The sequence below is a fragment of the Aethalodelphis obliquidens genome, unplaced genomic scaffold, assembly GCF_003676395.1.
Source record: "Aethalodelphis obliquidens isolate GAN/ISIS:26980383/991018 unplaced genomic scaffold, ASM367639v1 scaffold27, whole genome shotgun sequence".
NCBI classification, from domain to species: Eukaryota; Metazoa; Chordata; class Mammalia; order Artiodactyla; family Delphinidae; genus Aethalodelphis; species Aethalodelphis obliquidens.
Window position 1 is genome coordinate 24,527,183 of NW_020837971.1, and position 18,181 is coordinate 24,545,363.

Below are 18,181 nucleotides of genomic sequence, written 5' to 3' on the forward strand. Positions count from 1 at the left end.
TTACAAAGTAGGAATGAGTTAAGAGATAAGGATTTCACAAAGAAAGAGGCAGAAACAGAAACAGACCAGGAAGGCAGAAGAAAGTTGAGGGCGGAACAGTGAGCATGGTCCGCAGACTGGGGGAGCGGGGGCACAGCTTTGGGGCCCGCTGCCCTTCCTCCAACAGTATCTGAAGGTAAAACAGACGTCTGAGCAGAATTCGGAAAATGTTCTGCTCCCTGAACATTGACTCTACTTCTTTTTCCCTCTTGAAAGACTAGATACTCCAATTAAAAAAAAAAAAAATCTCCCAACAAACAAAAGCCCAGGACCAGACAGCTTCACAGGCAAATTCTATCAAGTATTTAGAGAACAGCTAACACCCATCCTTCTCAAACTCTTCCAAAATATAGCAGAGGGAGGAACACTCCCAAACTCATTCCATGAGGCCACCATCACCCTGATACCAACAACAGACAAAGATGGCACAAAAAAAGAGAACTCAGGCCAATATCACTGATGAACATAGATGCAAAAATCCTCAACAAAATACTAGCAAACAGAATCCAACAGCACATTAAAAGGATCATACACCATGATCAAGTGGGGTTTATCCCAGGAATGCAAGGATTCTTCAATATATGCGAATCACTCAATGTGATAAACCATATTAACAAATTGAAGGAGAAAAACCACATGATCATCTCAATAGATGCATAGAAAGCTTTTGACAAAATTCAACACCCATTTATGAGAAAAACCCTGCAGAAAGTAGGCATAGAGGGAACTTTCCTCAACATAATAAAGGCCATATATGACAAGCCCACAGCCAACATCATCCTCAATGGTGAAAAACTGAAAGCATTTCCACTAAGATCAGGAACAAGACAAGGTTGCCCACTCTCACCACTATCATTCAACATAGTTTTGGAAGTCCTAGCCATGGCAATCAGAGAAGGAAAAGAAATAAAAGGAATCAAACTGGAAAAGAAGTAAAACTGTTACTGTCTGAAGATTACATGATACTAAACATAGAGAACCCTAAAGGTGCTACCAAAAAACTATTAGAGCTAATCACTGAATTTGGTAAAGTTGCAGGATACAAAATTAATGCACAGAAATCTCTTGCATTCCTATATACTAACAATGAAAGATCAGAAAGAGAAATTAAGGAAACAATCCCATTTACCATTGCCACAAAAAGAATAAAATACCTAGGAATAAATCTACCTAAGGAGGCAAAAGACCTGAACACAGAAAACTATAAAACACTGATGAAAGAAATCAAAGATGACACAAACAGATGGAGAGATATACCATGTTCTTGGATTGGAAGAATCAATATAGTGAAAATGACTATAGCACCCAAACCAATCTACAGATTCAATGCAATCCCTATCAAATTACCAATGGCATTTTTCACAGAATTAGAACAAAAAGTTTAAAAATTTGTATGAAAACACAAAAGACCCTGAATAGTCAAAGCAATCTTGAGAAGGAAAAATGGAGCTGGAGGGATCAGACTCCCTGACTTCAGACTATACTACAAAGCTACAGTAATCAAGACAGTATGGTACTGGCACAAAAACAGGAATATAGATCAGTGGTACAGGATAGAAAGTCCAGAGGTAAATCCATGCAGCAGTGGTAACCTAATCTATGACAAAGGAGGCAAGAATATACAATGGAAAAAAGACAGCCTCTTCAATAAGTGGTGCTGGGAAAACTGGACAGCTACATGTAAAAGAATGAAATTAGAACACTCCCTAACACCATACACAAAAATAATCTCAAAATGGACTAAGAACTAACTGTAAGGCCAGACATTATAAAACTCTTAGAGGAAAACACAGGCAGAACCCTCTATGACATAAATCACAGCAAGATCCTTTTTGACCCACCTCCTAGAGGAATGGAAATAAAAACAAAAATAAACAAATGGGACCTAATTAAACTCAAAAGCTTTTGCACAGCAAAGGAAACCATAAACAAAGCGAAAAGACAGCCCTCAAAATAGGAGAAAATATTTGCAAATGAAGCAACAGACAAAGGATTAATCTCCAAAACATACAAACAGCTCATGCAGCTGAATATCAAAAAAACAAACAACCCAATCCAAAAATGGGCAGAAGACCTAAATAGTAATTTCTCCAAAGAAGATATACAAATTGCCAACAAACACATGAAAAAATGCTCAACATCACTAATCATTAGAGAAATGCAAATCAAAACTACAATGAGGTATCACCTCACACTGGTCAGAATGGCCATCATCAAAAAATCTACAAACAATAAATGCTGGAGGGTGTGGAGAAAAGCGAACCCTCCTGCACTGTTGGTGGGAATGTAAATTGATACAGCCACTATGGAGAACAGTATGGAGGTTTCTTAAAAAACTAAAAATAGAACTACTGTATGATCCAGCAATCCCACTCCTGGGTATATACCTGGAGGAAACCATAATTCAAAAAGATACACGCACCCCAATGTTCATTGCAGCACTATTTATAATAGCCAGGACATGAAAGCAACTTAAATGTCCATCAACAGAGGAATGGATAAAGAAGATATGGTACATATATATAATGGAACATTACTCAGCCATGAAAAGGAATGAAATTGGATCATTTGTAGAGACGTGGATGGACCTAGAGTCTGTCATACAGAGTGAAGTACATCAGAAAGAGAAAAACAAATATCGTATATTAACGCATATTTGTGGAATCTAGAAAAATAGTACAGATGAACCTATTTCCCGGGCAGGAATAGAGACACAGACATAGAGAATGGATGTGCGGACACATGGGGGAAGGTGGGGAGCTAAGCTCAGTGCTCTGTGATGACCTAGATGGGTGGGATGGGATGGGAGGGGGAGGGAGGTCCAAGAGGGAGGGGATATATGTATACTTATAGCTGATTTACTTCACTGTTTGGCAGTAACTAACACAACATTGTAAAGCAATTATACTCCAATAAAATATATATATACCTTTTTTTTCTGCCAACTGTTCTTCCTTTGTTGCCAGGTTGGGCCCAGACTACATCCTTCAGGGCCACGGGTTATATTTCAATTTCTCAAAGGTAGACGCTTTTAACATCCTGTGTGTTTCTTTGGACAGAAGGGAAATAAAAGCATCACCATGGAAGCTTTTATTTAGTTAAAAAAAATTACTTTCTTTTTCAAGAGAAAACTAAAGTGAAACAACATAATTAATTTTCTATTAATTCTTCCTCACTGAGACTGCTAACAGTTACTCGGCCTTGTGCTAATCACCAACGTGACTAACGCACAGAATGTCATCCCAAATTAGGAAAACATATGCCAATATTGTATTATTGTCTGGATTTTTAAATTTATTATGAAAAACATACACTTTAGTACTTAATACATCGTTATGGCTTTTATCACTTTCCCCATTTGTAAATTCTTGAGGCGGGGGCCATGTGCTCCATCAATCCTGGTTCCTACAACAACATGATATTTATAGTAGATCCTCAAATAACAGTCGAGCAAAATAAGAAAGAGAGAAGAAAGGTATGTTTATGAAGAAAGGCATGTTTTATCAAGGTTTCATGAAAGGTCATCTCTATAGTATCATTTGCAAAACCTAGAAAAAAAAAGTCTTCAAAGTAATTCACACCCACACTGATGTTACGGACTTTTTCACTCCCTTTAGTTAAAAAAAGTACAATTAATCTTTTCATAGGTACGAGTTTACCCTAAAAGTAAGCAACAGTTACTACGTATTTCATACTTAATTGCTACCTTATTCTTTTAGCTTTGTTCTTTTGGGGTTTTAGTTAGCAAAGGGAATGTTATTCATTATTAATTAATGGGTTTTGCAATGATATAAAGCGTGTATCCACCAAGGAAGGGAAGGAGCGATGATGGAGCTTATTTCGGGTCATTTTAGACAGCAGCACCCTCAGGCCTGCTCAGTCTCAGCCCTACAGTGAGAACAGGCGACACAGTCCTGGAGACGCCAGTCCTGCAGCCTGGGGGCGGCTGGCTGGAGGCTGCATTTCTGCATCGGACACTTACAGGTCTGAGTGTAAGTCAGCACAGAGCAGGTCCTGATCCCCAAACTTCCACAAAAGCACGCGGCGGAGCTCCACGTCACCGTTCTCACTGCTGCTTGTCATGAGACGAAGGAAACAAGGTGGGAGGTTAGTACTTGCCTGGGAGCTCACGTGACAGTCTGTCAGAGAGAGCCCAGGCCAACTGTCCAGGCGCATGTTCCTAGCAGCACAGATAGAGCTAATCGTTCACCTTTTTTATGGTGAAGCCAAACCAGCAACCGGATGAAGAAATGTCTTAAAAGCACAGTTTTACCACCACAGATAATGCATTTTTATATACTTGCATTCAAGTGTATTATTTTTCTCATCCTTTCACTTAAAATTATAATATTACCAACTCTGGCATTTTTGTATGTTTTTTAAAAATTAATTTTAAAGGCTGCATTGTATTACATCATGTTAATATATTAAAGTCTACAAAACTATTCTCTGACTGCTAGAGCTCTGATTTGCTATCAGTACGTGTCCTATAGCATAGCCCTGCAACAAAACAACTTCCATTTTTCATAAAGTAGTTTAATTTTTTTATTTTATTTATTTATGTTTTTGGCTGCGCTGCACAGCCGTGGAATCTTAGTTCCCCGGCCAGTGATCCAACCCGTATCCCCTGCAGGGGAAGCACGAAGTCTTAACCACTGGACCTCCAGGGAAGTCCCACAGAACAGCTTCTTCTATCTGCTTTCTTGTGTGTTTCTACATGTGAATTATATTGAACCTTTTCTTGATAAGAAGTCCTATGTGTGCTTTAAGGACACAATGAATTATAGTATCTCTTTCACTGGCACAAATCTCAGAAGTCTGTTCACAGTTCAAGCAGCATCTATGGGAACCAAGGCCACCAAGGTGGAATCTCCTTATTGAAGACACCATCAAAGACAAGACACACTATTCTCATAGCCTGGGAGAGATACAGAAACAAACTCTACATTAAATGTTATCCATCAATTGTAAGAAATATCTTGGCTTGAGAAAATGTAAAGGAGACGATATTTTAAACCTGGCTGATTAGGAGTGGGGCTCATTTCAATTAATTAAAATTCTGGATGATAAGTGTTTATGAAAGAATAGAGATTTATTACTTTCTAGAACTTATATCATGTAATTTACAAAATGCTTTTGAATAGACATCGCTGGGAACACTTATCCTCAAAATAAAGGAAAAAATGAGATATCATTTGCATGTGAACGATGACCTCAAATTTTTGGAAAGAAGCAGTATATAAATTAACAAATGAGCATAAATGTTTTTTTCTAAAGAACTTCAACATTAGCTTCTCTTAAGAAACGTAGACACTGCAAAGTAACCTTCAACCACTGATTCTTCTAATCGATTTCTTTGTTTATAGACAAAGCAGAGTTGACTCCTGAACACCTTTTGACTTTCTACCAGCGATTAAACCTGGGGAGGTCTGGGTAGGTGAGGTTCGTGCACCCCGCTTCCTGAAAGTACACGTCAAAGCCCAGAATGAGGCGCAATGTCCATCCTCGAGCAGTGCAGCCTCAGCACAGACGGGGACTTTACAGAGATTCCCAATTTCCATAATCGGCAGTGAGCCTCTCATGCAGCAACCTGGTGTATTCTCTGCTCAAAATATATCACTGGTTCCCTGTCACCTATGAGCCTTGAAAGAGTATTCAAGTCCCTCCCTGCTCTTCCCGACTTTCTCTCCCAGAAGGCACCGCGGCCCAGCCCAGTGGAACCGCCTTCTGACGGGGTGGACCAGCTCCCTCTGAAGGGCATCCGCTTCCCTGCTACCTGGTTGGACACCGTCTCCAGCCACTAAGCCCCAAGCTCCTCCTCCTGTGAGCCCCCCTCTGCCACCTCTTCTATCCCGTTTCCTCCCAGTGGCTGCAACATCTCCACTGGCTTAACTGTGGGCTTCTCATCGCGGAACAAAACAATCCATGAGAGAAATGGGAAGGCCGAGGACAGTAGTCAGAACACAGCCGATTCTCAAAAGCACTCTGTGGAACAAACTGTCATCTTGCTAATGCACTGAAATCGTAGGCCTACTCCTTCATCTCTACCCAGTTATTTTACTTCCCGCAATGTGATCTTCCCAGACCTCTTACCTTTCAGAAAGGACCGATTATAAATGGAAAAGAAAGAACAGCTCACTACACCGAGCTGAGGACAACTTTACTTTCAGGCCTAAGTTGGAATGTGAATACCGCTATAGCATCCAAAACCAAAAAGAATAACTATGGGCTTCCCTGGTGGCGCAGGGGTTGAGAGTCCGCCTGCCGATGCAGGGGACACGGGTTCGTGCCCCGGTCCGGGAAGATCCCACATGCCGCGGAGCGGCTGGGCCCGTGAGCCATGGCCGCTGAGCCTGCGCGTCCGGAGCCTGTGCTCCGCAGCGGGAGGAGCCACAACAGTGAGAGGCCCGCGTACCGCAAAAAAAAAAAAGAGTAACTATTTATAGGAAAACACCTTCTTCCCCACTGCATGAAATACAACCAAGATTTTTAAATATCCAGGTGGTTTACAACTGGCCTAATCTGATTCCATACAGCTGTGTCCAGAAACACACAGCGATGAAAGATGCTGAAATTTACAACAAAGCTATGTCTCATAAGTAGGCAGCGTGATCTCTGTTTCTGACAAATGAGAACACACTTTTAGAAGGAAAGGGACGTATTTTCCATGGAAATGTTGCCCATAAAATGAAAACGTTATTTGTGGCATCTGTGGAAATACTCTGAATAGCTCTCTTTTGGCCCATTAACCCAAGAACAAACATGAAAGTTTGAAATGTTTTTTTCTGAAAAAAAAATATTGATCCACAAAGCAGTTTACTTGGAATAATTACTAAGAGCAAGTTTCAAAGTTATGGTTTACTTTTTACTACTTTTTGGCTTAGGTCTAGAGGTCACTTGAAAAACAAGGAAAAAAGAACTAGCTTTAAATTATCCCTGTTGCCATAAAATTCAAATGCTTGTTCTTAAACTAATTCTTTTTGGTTGTCTTCAAACTCTTGGCTGTATTTAAAGTGCTGTTAGAAGCACATGAAGCCTGTCCTTACCAGACTCCAGGGATTGGAAAGAGTGCTTGACCGGGATCCCTGAGGCCTTTCCTACATGGGGCACTGCTTCCTCTCCACGCCAGCATTTCTCAAAACTCCACGTGCAGCAGCTTGCTTGAATCAGTGCATATTCTTCACCAGCACCCCAAGGGGCTTCATGTTAACAAGAGTCCCAGATGACTCTGACGCAGATGGAGATCAAACCAACTCGAGAAAGCAGCCTGCGTGGGCCTCCCCCCACACCCCTGCCCTGTGCCAGCCCTGGACTGACCGGCAACGGCTCCAGGGGTCCGCGGGCTCCGTGGGAGCTTCCACAGGCAGAGGTGCCTCAGGCCGGGCAACACAGGGACGGCATTTGAAGAACAGGTGCAAAGCACCCGGGGTGGGGAGGAAAAAGGGCCATCCTGCAGAAGGTGGCCCTCGGAGACCTGCGGACTTCAGCCTCCCTGGTCTCTTGGCCCAAAGGAGGAAAGCAGACGCCTTCCTACTCCTGAGCCAGGGAGCGTGGCTGCCTGGGCATCTCAGGACAGACACGGCCGAGGGTCCCAGAAGCCAGAGAAACTCAAACAGCGCAGATGCTCAGTGAATATAATGCGGATACACTTAAAAATAGCTCAAATGGTAAAATTTGTGTTGTATGTATTTTACCACAATAAAAGCAAATTCGCTGAATGGACACCTTGAACCAGAACTAAATAAATAAAGTAACAGCAACTGAGAGTCACTTGCCTACACAGGACTTTCTTTCTGAAACTGAGACACGGTTTCCAGGACACTTCTGAGAGTGAAAGGGCATGATTAATATGGACGCCAAGATGACAGGCCTCACCTCTGAGCAAAGCAGGACACGTGGTCACCCCCCTAGAGCAGAAGGAGACACAGAAGGAGGTAGTGGTGTCCATGCTGAGCCTTAAGCAGAGCAGCTGTGCATCCCAAAGGGGTAGAGGCACCCTCCTCGCCCACGAGGAAAACTCAGAAAAGCAAGGGAAGTCTCCATCCGTATGAACCATCTCTGGCGGCATTTTATAGTTTTTCCCTCATAACTAGGTAAACTGCTACTCTACTAAACAAAAACTAATGACATGTAAACTCGTTCTTTCTGTTTAGTCTGAAATTAAAGATTAGAAGAGGGGAAATACGCGATTTCTGACAGAACACACACCCTATCCTATGGCCCGGCCCGTCTGTAAGGATGAGAAAATGAGCATCAGATATGTAAGAAGCCTCCTCAGCTTCTTAGAAATGGAAGAAAATATTAAAATATCTATCATTCTCAGACTCAACATATTTTGGAGTGCATTCCTTCTATGAGAGATTAATACTGTGAGAACAGGAAAAATGCTCTCAGACAAAAAAAAACATAATTACCAAATGAATAACGCAGTGGAGAAAGTGAATGGCTATTTGCAACCATTTCAATGCTATTTGAAAATGGTTTCAGTGACATAAACGCCATGTAGAGAAATCTTCACCTGCCTGAAAAGAAAAGGTGAAGAGGGGAAGACGGGGCAGAGGAGAATGGAGATCACTGAGAATGTGACTTAATTGCATGTGATGCTCAATCCATTCAACATGCAAAGTGCAATTTAAAACAATCATAAAGTGACTGAGAACATTCAGTCTCAAGAGTAACCTAAGAGCCGCCTAACAAAGCCATGCGTCAGCAGGTCTGGGCCTCAAAAGCGAGAGTGCAGATTTGGAGAAATAAGCTTCCTCTCGCCCACGAATGTGGGGATTTGGGCCTGTTCTGTTCATACGTGTGTGACTACCAAGAACGGTATGCGACATGTAGTAGGTGCCTAATAAATACTTGTTGAATAAAAGAATCAAGTGTTCTATGGGGCTGTAAATCGGTGCACATTTATAAGGATAATCTGGTGATATGCATCCTGAAAATACTGATGTTACCCCCGAAAAACTTGCGATGGAAATGTATGAAGGTGGAAAAAAATGGACAGTTACAATTTTGTAACTGAAAAGCTCAAAATAGTCACAGCTCTTACATACCTGAGGAGTGCAACAGAAATCTGAACATCTGGCCAGTAAGAAGCATTAGTGGACATTCTCACACATTTAACCATTCCATAAATGAGGGGTGAGAGCAGGTAAATAAAGCACTGGGCCAGAGAGGAGGACCCCTCTTGGGAAGGAATACTCGGGACAGATGCACGGTTCTTCACATAAGGCTTGGGGGTGGGGGGATCCCGTTACCACGGAGATAGAAGCCAACCAAACAGTTCATTCTCGACTTTTCCTTTTGTGCCTCTATTTGTTTAACTCCACATCACATACCGTTGTAAAAGTGGCACAAAGATCAGAAAGCACTCAGAGCCTAGACAATGCAGCTCAGTACTTTCATCAAGATACACATTTGACAGAAGCAAACCTACCCCAGACCTCGTGGCTGCCCGCACCATACTTGGCCCAATGAAGATGCCTGCTCAGCGTGGACCAGGCGCCCCGAGTCCGGGTCTTGGCCCCGATGGGACTGAGCAGGGCCTGCTGGAAGGAAGATGGTCCAGGCTCGGCACTCGGTGTAAAGAGGCCCAGATCCCGGCCGCGGCAGATGCTCAGCGAAGATGCTCTGAACTTGGTCCAGAGGGACCAGCCCACCCAGGGCGAGGCTCTCAGGAGGCCGGGACCTCTCTCGGGTCCCCAGCCCCCCGTGGGTGAAACAACACCCCTGGAGGCTTTGAGAATTTCCTACGTAAACTCATCTGGCGGCAACACTCAGACTGGCCTGAACGTATTGGCAGAACAGGACTTAATCTGGCTTGGGGCTGTGCCGGGGCCCTCTCCTGTTTAGAGAGAAAATCCAGACATTTCTCTGCAGAGGGGGGCGTGCAGCTAAGGGCCGGTGTCCCAGAAGCAGCCTTGGAGGGTTTGTGAAATAGACAATGTATATATTCTTCTAAAGTCCTAACCACTCTGGACCACATGCAGCCCTCCCAGTCCCGGCTCAGGGCCCGTGGGCGGTTGTGAGCCCCACTCTCTGCATCTCAGCAGCCGTGTCCCCTTCCACCAAGGGGAGCCTGGGGGGCACAGAGGTTGAACCAGGCTTGCCGCATCTGTCCTCAGCATCTGTCATAAGACAGGCCCCGAAAGAAGCAGGAGCTTCTCAGTGCTCACCCTCGGGAACACCGACCTCCAAAACGATGACAACGCATGTGTGTTTGAAATTCTTAAAGAATCAGAGCTACTGCTATTCCTAATCTGTCCTGACATAATTTGGAAATAGAAGGGAAGAAGCCAAAAAAGGTTCTTACCTGAAAAAGTAGGTTTTGGCCATGTCATAATGGCCAGGTGTCAGTTTGAGGGGAGGGCAGCCGACGGCCAAAGGCCTCACCATGAGCAAGCCCATCGCCAAGGCCACGAAGAGCACGGGCAGCAGCAGGTCAGAGGTGGTGCCCTTCCAGGCCCGACCCAAGTGGTGGAGCCGCTTCAGCAGGAGGGCGGCCGTCTGTGCCCAGAGCAGGGCACCGCCCCGCACCAGGGGGGCCCAGCAGGCGTGCCGTCTGAGGGGACGGGAAGATACGGCAGGTCAGTGCCCGGGGCCCACTTGGCATCCCTGACATGCCGCCCGTCGTGCAGGTCCCTTCACTGATCCCTGAGCCCAGGAGCACCAACGGCTCCCACTCTACCCTAAGGACACACCGGAAAGTTACACACACGGGGCGTCTCGCGATATGAAACACAAGGACAGAAGTCACGGTGGCCCCCACTCCGCTCCTACTTCTGAAGGGGGGCAGGCAGACGCAAAAGGATGGGGAGACGGGGCTTGTGTTTATTCTCACGGGTTAAAACAAAGCCTGCAACGTGAGCCTGCATTCTCGCACAAGAAGTACGAAACCAGGCTTCCCTGGTGGCGCAGTGGTCGAGAGTCCGCTTGCCGATGCATGGGACGTGGGTTCGAGCCCCGGTCCGGGAAGATCCCACATGCCGCGGAGCGGCTGGGCCCGTGAGCCATGGCCGCTGAGCCTGCGCGTCCAGAGCCTGTGCTCCACAACGGGAGAGGCCACGACAGTGAGAGGCCCGCGTACCGCAACAAAAAAAAAAAAGTACAAAACCAAGACGTTCCAAGGTCCCCGAGGGAGGGGTGGGAGGTGGCAGAGAGGGCACCCCCTCTCCTGGCTCTCCCCCTCTGTTCTCACCCCATGTCTCCCCCCTCTCAGGTTACATCCTGGTCAGGATTCGAGCGGCACCACGCCTGCCTCTCCCCAGGTCCCTGCGGACTCCCGCACCCTGCACCCTCCGCCACATCCGGGGCATCCCCGGTGAGGAGGAGCTGGGGCAGCCTCACGGGGCAGGGGGTCCCGGCCTCGCCTCAGCTGCACCGGCCTCCCTTCCTTACGCGGCAAATCTGATAACAGCCCTCCTCAAACAGAGAGGCAAAAGGTAAACCCGGAAAGCACAGCACGAACTGGGCGACCTGGCCCGGTCCTCCTGCCAGGCTCCCTCGTAGGGCGGTCATTGGGGTCCACAGACTCTGTGCAGTGAACCTGCCCCCATTCCAGCCAAACAGCCCGTGAGAGCAGATTCTGTATACAGCTGAGGAGGCAAAGTTGGGAGCAAACAGAGAGGCCCATGGACTGCAGCCTCCAGCCAGTCACATCTAAAGGACGACGCGCTGAACCTCGGCCAGGCCCACGGACCACCCCCCCCCCCCCGCCCACTGATTCCTCCTAAAGTATCGCACAAGAAAAGCGGCCTCTGAAAGAACAGATGTGGGAGCTCCCTGGCGGTCCAGTGGTTAGGACTCCGCACTTTCACCACCGCGGCCCAGGTTCAATCCCTGGTTGGGGAACTGAGATCCCACCAGCCATGCAGTGCGGCCAAAAAAAAAAAAAAAAAAGGAAGAAACAAAGAACAGATACGCTAAATTGACTGTCATAATAAACATCAAACTGAAATAAGTTAATAAAAGAGCAGTGAATAAGTTTAAAGTCCCGGAAGAAAACATTTTTAAAGAAACTACCATCTTGAAAGATAAAAGATTGATAATAGCACTGAGAGCAGAGCTGCAGAGGCACAGCTGGAGAAGAAAATGCGTATCTGAAAGAACCCCCTCATCTGTAGATCCTCCCTGAGAGCCAGCATGTGCAGGCTCTGGCTCTTTGGTTTCTGTCCTCAAAAAAGGTGTAACACAGGGATTGAGATAAAAATGTAAACAACCCAACACACTGCAAACTAGTGTAATATGGTGGCAGTGCTTCAAGGATTGGAATCAAAGACGCAGTCTTGGGAGGTTTAGGGGAAAGTGGGGACATTTAGGCAGGATCCTTAAGACCCACCAGGAGATGTTTGAAGGCAGTCAAGGAAATCTGGATGTTTAAAGACCAGCACATGAGCTATTAACCAGCGTGGCATATTCGGCGGATAACCGTGTGGAGCGCTGAGTACACGTGGCAGGTGGAAGGAGGTGAAGCCCTTTACCAGATGCTTTGAAGATTAGGGTTGACAGGCTTTACTGCACTGAAGGTCACATGATGAGATGCACATTATGATACAAAGTAACATTTTATTATGAAACAAGCAGCACTCTCTCATGAGGCTGGGCTTGTGGTGAAAATAGTGGTTAATACTTCTGGCTACATTTCAGATTCACCTGGGGACCTTGATTTAAATGCTGATTTCCAGGTCCCACCTCAGACAGAATCAGATCTTCACAGCCTCAGAGATTAAAATCTGCTTTAAAAAGAAAAAGAAGAAAACAAAACTTCCCAGGGGATTCTGATGCTCAGCTGGGTTAAAGAATTGCTGATTTGGGCTTCCCTGGTGATGCAGTGGTTGAGAGTCCACCTGCCGATGCAGGGGACACGGGTTCGTGCCCCGGTCTGGGAAGATCCCACATGCCGTGGAGCGGCTGGGCCCGTGAGCCATGGCCGCTGAGCCTGCGCATCCGGAGCCTGTGCTCCGCAACGGGAGAGGCCACAACAGAGAGAGGCCCGCGTACCGCAAAAAAAAAAAAAAAAAATTGTGATTTAATGCACAACTAATGGTGATTCATCTATAACTCTCATAAAGCATTATTAAATCAGCAGATAGAGAGACTCTAGTGCTAGAAAAGGTATATTAAGCTAAATTTGATCCTTCATCATATAAACGTAGACACGAATACAAAATACCCCCTTACTGATCATTTTAGGAGATTCTAATGTCGGATGATACTGATGCATGGCATTACGTATGCAGACCTATTAGGGTAATTACATGAATTATCTAACTCAAGCAGAAATAACTGAGATGTTGGTTGCCAAACCCCTAGATTCCAAAATGACTGCTGAGATGATTGCTTGCTGTCCTCACGGCCTCTGGCTCAGGAGCTGTTTCACCGCCAAGACAGACGCCTCACTGTTTCCATTCAAGAGGACCTGAAAGTCACCGGTGGGCCCGGGGGCTTGTGCCTCCACCACACCTCTGGTCACTGCCCACCGGAAGCCACACCCCTCGGGTCAGCATCCTTCGACTACACACCTGGCCACCGCAGCTGCTGCCACACTGTGCGCCTTCTCACATACGTGCACCACAGGCCGTGACTGCAAACCCCTGTTCAAGTCACAGAGGGTTTTGTCTGCACAGCAGGCGCTACAAAATGGAAAAAGCACATGACCATCTGGGTGGTGGATTTGCCTGGTGATGGAGGAGCTGGGCCCGGGTCAGACTACATCCCTGTGCCCTCTGGCCATGCTCCAGAGGGGACCACCAGAAGCGCCACTGTGGCGTGGGGACGGCTCCATCTTTCAATCCACGTAAACCAGGATTTGAATCCAGTCTCAGCCACCAACATGCTGTGTGACTTCTGGAAGCTTACCTAACCTCTCTGGATGCCATTTCCCCCAGTTGTAAAATAGAGACTTGTAGTATTTTCCCTGGAGGTAATGAGGATTATTATTACCACACTTATGAAACTACCAGTCCTAGTAAATGCTCATCAGACAGCCTCAGTAAGTCCGTGGGGAAAGGTGTTTCTTATATTAAGAAAAACAAATTTTCCCCACCTTCCCATAAATGTTAATTAGACACAAATTGGAAAAATAAAGAGCTAAGATAGCTGATGTCATTTATCCAACCACCAATCAAATATTCACAGCTAAACTCATGAAAGTATTCGTATGAATAATTTAACAGACAAAACTGGAATACTGGACCAAATTGTTATGAATTATCTCATTTGACTTATGAGTGCAATTATATTCAAGGACTCCAGTTACATCCATAATTATTCACTCCCATTTACACTGACCATAAAATTGCTTAGGGAAGATGTCCAAAGACTCTTTTTGGTCAGGTAGCTTCAATCGTTAAAAGATTACTTAAAGACTCAGCATCCAGCCCAGAATGCGATCTCCACGTTGCCAAGTTCATCCAAATATTCATGAAGATTTTAAAACAAAGCATTATAAATGTAATGCCTTCAAGTCAATTTTTGAAAAATGAATACTCCAAAAGAAAACTGGGCAAACAGCATGCCTGAATATGCAGTTCCTTTTTAAAAAAATACAAAATAACTAATATATGTTTACTGCAAAATCAGATATTTTATGTAAGAAAATTTATCTGGAAAATAAATTTTCAGATTATCAATATGGTAAGGATTAAAAACAATGTCCATCCCTATTATTACTGAGTGTTTTAGGAAATGGGCCTTCTTAACAGTGCTGCTGGGAGAACAGACCTGTTCAGTCTTTCTGGGGGAAGCAAATATGAACCACCTTTGATCAGCTTAATTCCAATCCAAGAGTTGGATTTGTCAAAAAGCAATAGAAATTCATCAAATATAGCAAACAAGGTGGTTTGTTACATCTTATAGAGAATAGTAGCAAGAAGTTGTCTGACACAGGGGATTAATTGAACAATTTAAAATACAACCACTCAATGGAGAAAAATGTGTTACAAAATAACACATATAGAATGAATATAATTTACTAACAATACTAATATTAAACTAGAAAAATTATTACTGTTTTGGTGTATATACTTTAGTGAAAAGTTGTTGTCTTTTATGAAATAATTTCTATTCTCTATACACTATTTGAATTTGACCAAGTGATTTTTTAGATTCAAAAAGTTAAAGTGGTACTTCCCTGGTGGCGCAGTGGATAAGACTCCGTGCTCCCAATGCAGGGGGCCCGGCTTCCATCCCTGGTCAGGGAACTAGATCCCACAAGCATGCTGCAACTAAGAGTTTGCATGCCACAACTAAGGAGTCCACGAGCCACAACTAAGGAGCCCACCTGCCACAACTAAGACCCAGTGCAACTAAATAAATAAATAAATATCTTTTTTAAAAAGTTAAAGTACTATATACATTTTCAACTTACTTATTAAAGATTTCTATTTATTTGTGTGGTGAGATCATGCTATTTTTTCTTCTCAGTTTTCTGGTTTTTTGAACAATGAATATTTATGCATCTTGTAATCAATAATTATTCTGTAAAGACTGTATACTTATTTGGGAGATGCACGACTTTATGAAATAGAAATAGTATCTTTCTTTGCTCACTGAGTTAAGAGAATTTTAGAGTTGAAGTGGATCTTTAAAATAATGTAATTCAAACCTTTCACTTATTTATAAATACACGCAGTTCAGGAGAAATTGTGAAGTGAGTTAATTTGGGAGAACAAAGCACAGCATTTATTACGTGTAAGTGCTATGCTAGTTCCTTAGGTTTTCTCTTTGAATAAAGTTCTCAAAGCTTTTAATCTTCTAATAGAGTCAAACGTAATGAAACATGACAATTGACCAACACAGTGTACTGTATTTAACAGTAGGTCAGACTTCTCCAAGGGGCTGCCACTGCCAGGAATTCAAGGAGTAAAAGGTGTTCTCTGACAGGTAGGGAGGGTGCCTGGCGTGGGGAGGATCTCCTTGGAGTAGACATGGGTTCTGAGTCAGAAACATGGTACATCAGGTACTAGGGATATGGCCGACCCTCCATATCTGCCTCAGAAAATATTCAAGAAAAAAAAATACTCCAGAAAGTTCCAAAAAGCAACACTTGTATTTGTCACACACTGGTAACTATTTACTGAGCATATATATTGTATCAGGTATTATAACTAATCTAGAGATGATTTAAAACATACAGGAGGATGTGTGTAGGTTATATGTAAATACTACACCATTTTATATAAGGGACTTGAGCATCTAGGGATTTTGGTATTCACAGGGGTCCTGGAACCAATCCCACCTCGGATGCTGAGGGATGACTATATTTTCTACTGCGCCCCAGTCATGACCTGGGACTCCAAAATCATTAGCAGGGCGGAAAAGGCTTAAATCATTTCATCTGTTCTCACCAATCCAGAAAACAGAATCAGCAAGCTGTATGGAAAACTAACAGTGCCAGATGGCTCCTGGGGGGTAGGCTTTTAATCAAACAGGTAAACACCTGCAGATGGGCATTAATGTTGAGAATGTGTCCCAGTACCAGGACTCGGGAATCCCAACCTCGTGTGGACACACTGACATCTGCACAGGCAGTGTGCCGCCAGTGACCCCATTCAGAGCACAAAAGACGTAGGTGGGGTGGTCCCCAATCTTTGTCCTGGTAAAGACTATAATTGTGTGACATTTATGCAAATTATGACTGAATTATGAATAATAATTCATACCATTTAAAGAAGAAAAACTAACAAAATCAAATATCCTCCTATTAAGAAAGGAAGGAAGGGGGGGACAGGAGAGGGAAGGAGAGATAAAGAGAAAAAAGAGAAAATCGAAAAAAATGGGAAAAAAGTAAAAGGAAAGGAGAAATTTTGTGACACATTGGTTTGCTTATTAATATGACATAAAACCCAAAATACAGGGCTTCCCTGGTGGTGCAGTGGTTGAGAGTCCACCTGCCGATGCAGGGGACACAGGTTCGTGCCCTGGTCCAGGAAGATCCCACATGCCACAGAGCAGTTAGGCCTGTGAGCCATGGCCACTGAGCCTGCACGTCCAGAGCCTGTGCTCTGCAATGGGAGAGGCCACAACAGTGAGAGGCCCGCATACAGCAAGAAAAACACAAAAAAACAAAAACCAACAAAATACAATTATTTCTTAAATATTAAACCTGGTAATATAAAAATACACAAAATTTAAAACCATGCTAGATTACTGTAACCTTGCTTTGGAAAAGCAAAAGGAGTACTATGTTTAATTCTTTAAAAAGCTAACAAGTAGACTATATTTATCTAAATTGTTTTAATAATAATCTCACAGCTCTATATTACCCAACTTTTATGATGCTTTACCTGTTTTCTTGTAACAACCATACTATTTTATTGTACATGATTTTTCTTAAAAAAGAAAAAAATAGGTGATAGTGTAATTTTCTACATGAAAAGCCACTGAAGGTTCCAATTGCTATACATGTATATATCCTTGATCTGATTCTTTGAAAAGCACTATGATTGTTGAAAAGACACTCAACATCACTAATTATTAGAGAAATGCATATCAAAACTACAACAAGATATCATCTCACACCAGTCAGATTAGCCATCATCAAAAAATCTACAAATAACAAATGCTGGAGAGGGTGTGGAGAAAAGGGAACCCTCTTGCACTATTGGAGGGAATGTAAATTGGTGCAGCCACTATGGAGAACAGTATAGAGGTTCCTTAAAAAACTAAAAATAGAACAACCATTTGACCCAGCAATCCCACTACTGGGCATATATCCAGACAAAACCATTTAAAAAGATACATGTACCCCGATGTTCACTGCAGCATTATCTACAATAGCCAGGACATGGAAGCAACCTAAATGTCCATCAACAAAGGAGTGGATAAAGAGGATGTGGCACATATACACAATGGAATACTACTCAGCCATAAAAAAGAATGAAATAATCCCATTTTCAGCAACATGGATGGACCTAGAGGTGATCATACTAAGTGAATTAAGTCAGACAGAGAAAGACAAATATCATATGATATCACTTATATGTGGAATCTAAAATATGACACAAATGAACTTACCTATGAAACAGAGACAGACTCAGAGACATAGAGAACAGACTTGTAGTTACCAAGGGGGAGGGGGTTTGGGGGAGGGAAGGGCTGGGAGTTTGGGGTCAGCAGATGCAAACTAGTATATATAGGATGG

The 18,181-nt window shown here is 43.8% G+C and overlaps 1 protein-coding gene across 1 annotated transcript in view; it reads right to left on the reverse strand.

The window, feature by feature from the left end:
* Positions 1 to 18,181, reverse strand: part of ABCA13 (ATP binding cassette subfamily A member 13) — a 296,583-nt gene that overhangs the window by 123,568 nt on the left and 154,834 nt on the right. The window contains 2 exon segments of the mRNA XM_027124171.1: positions 4,022 to 4,111; positions 10,352 to 10,600. Coding sequence (XP_026979972.1) covers positions 4,022 to 4,111; positions 10,352 to 10,600 — 339 coding nt within the window.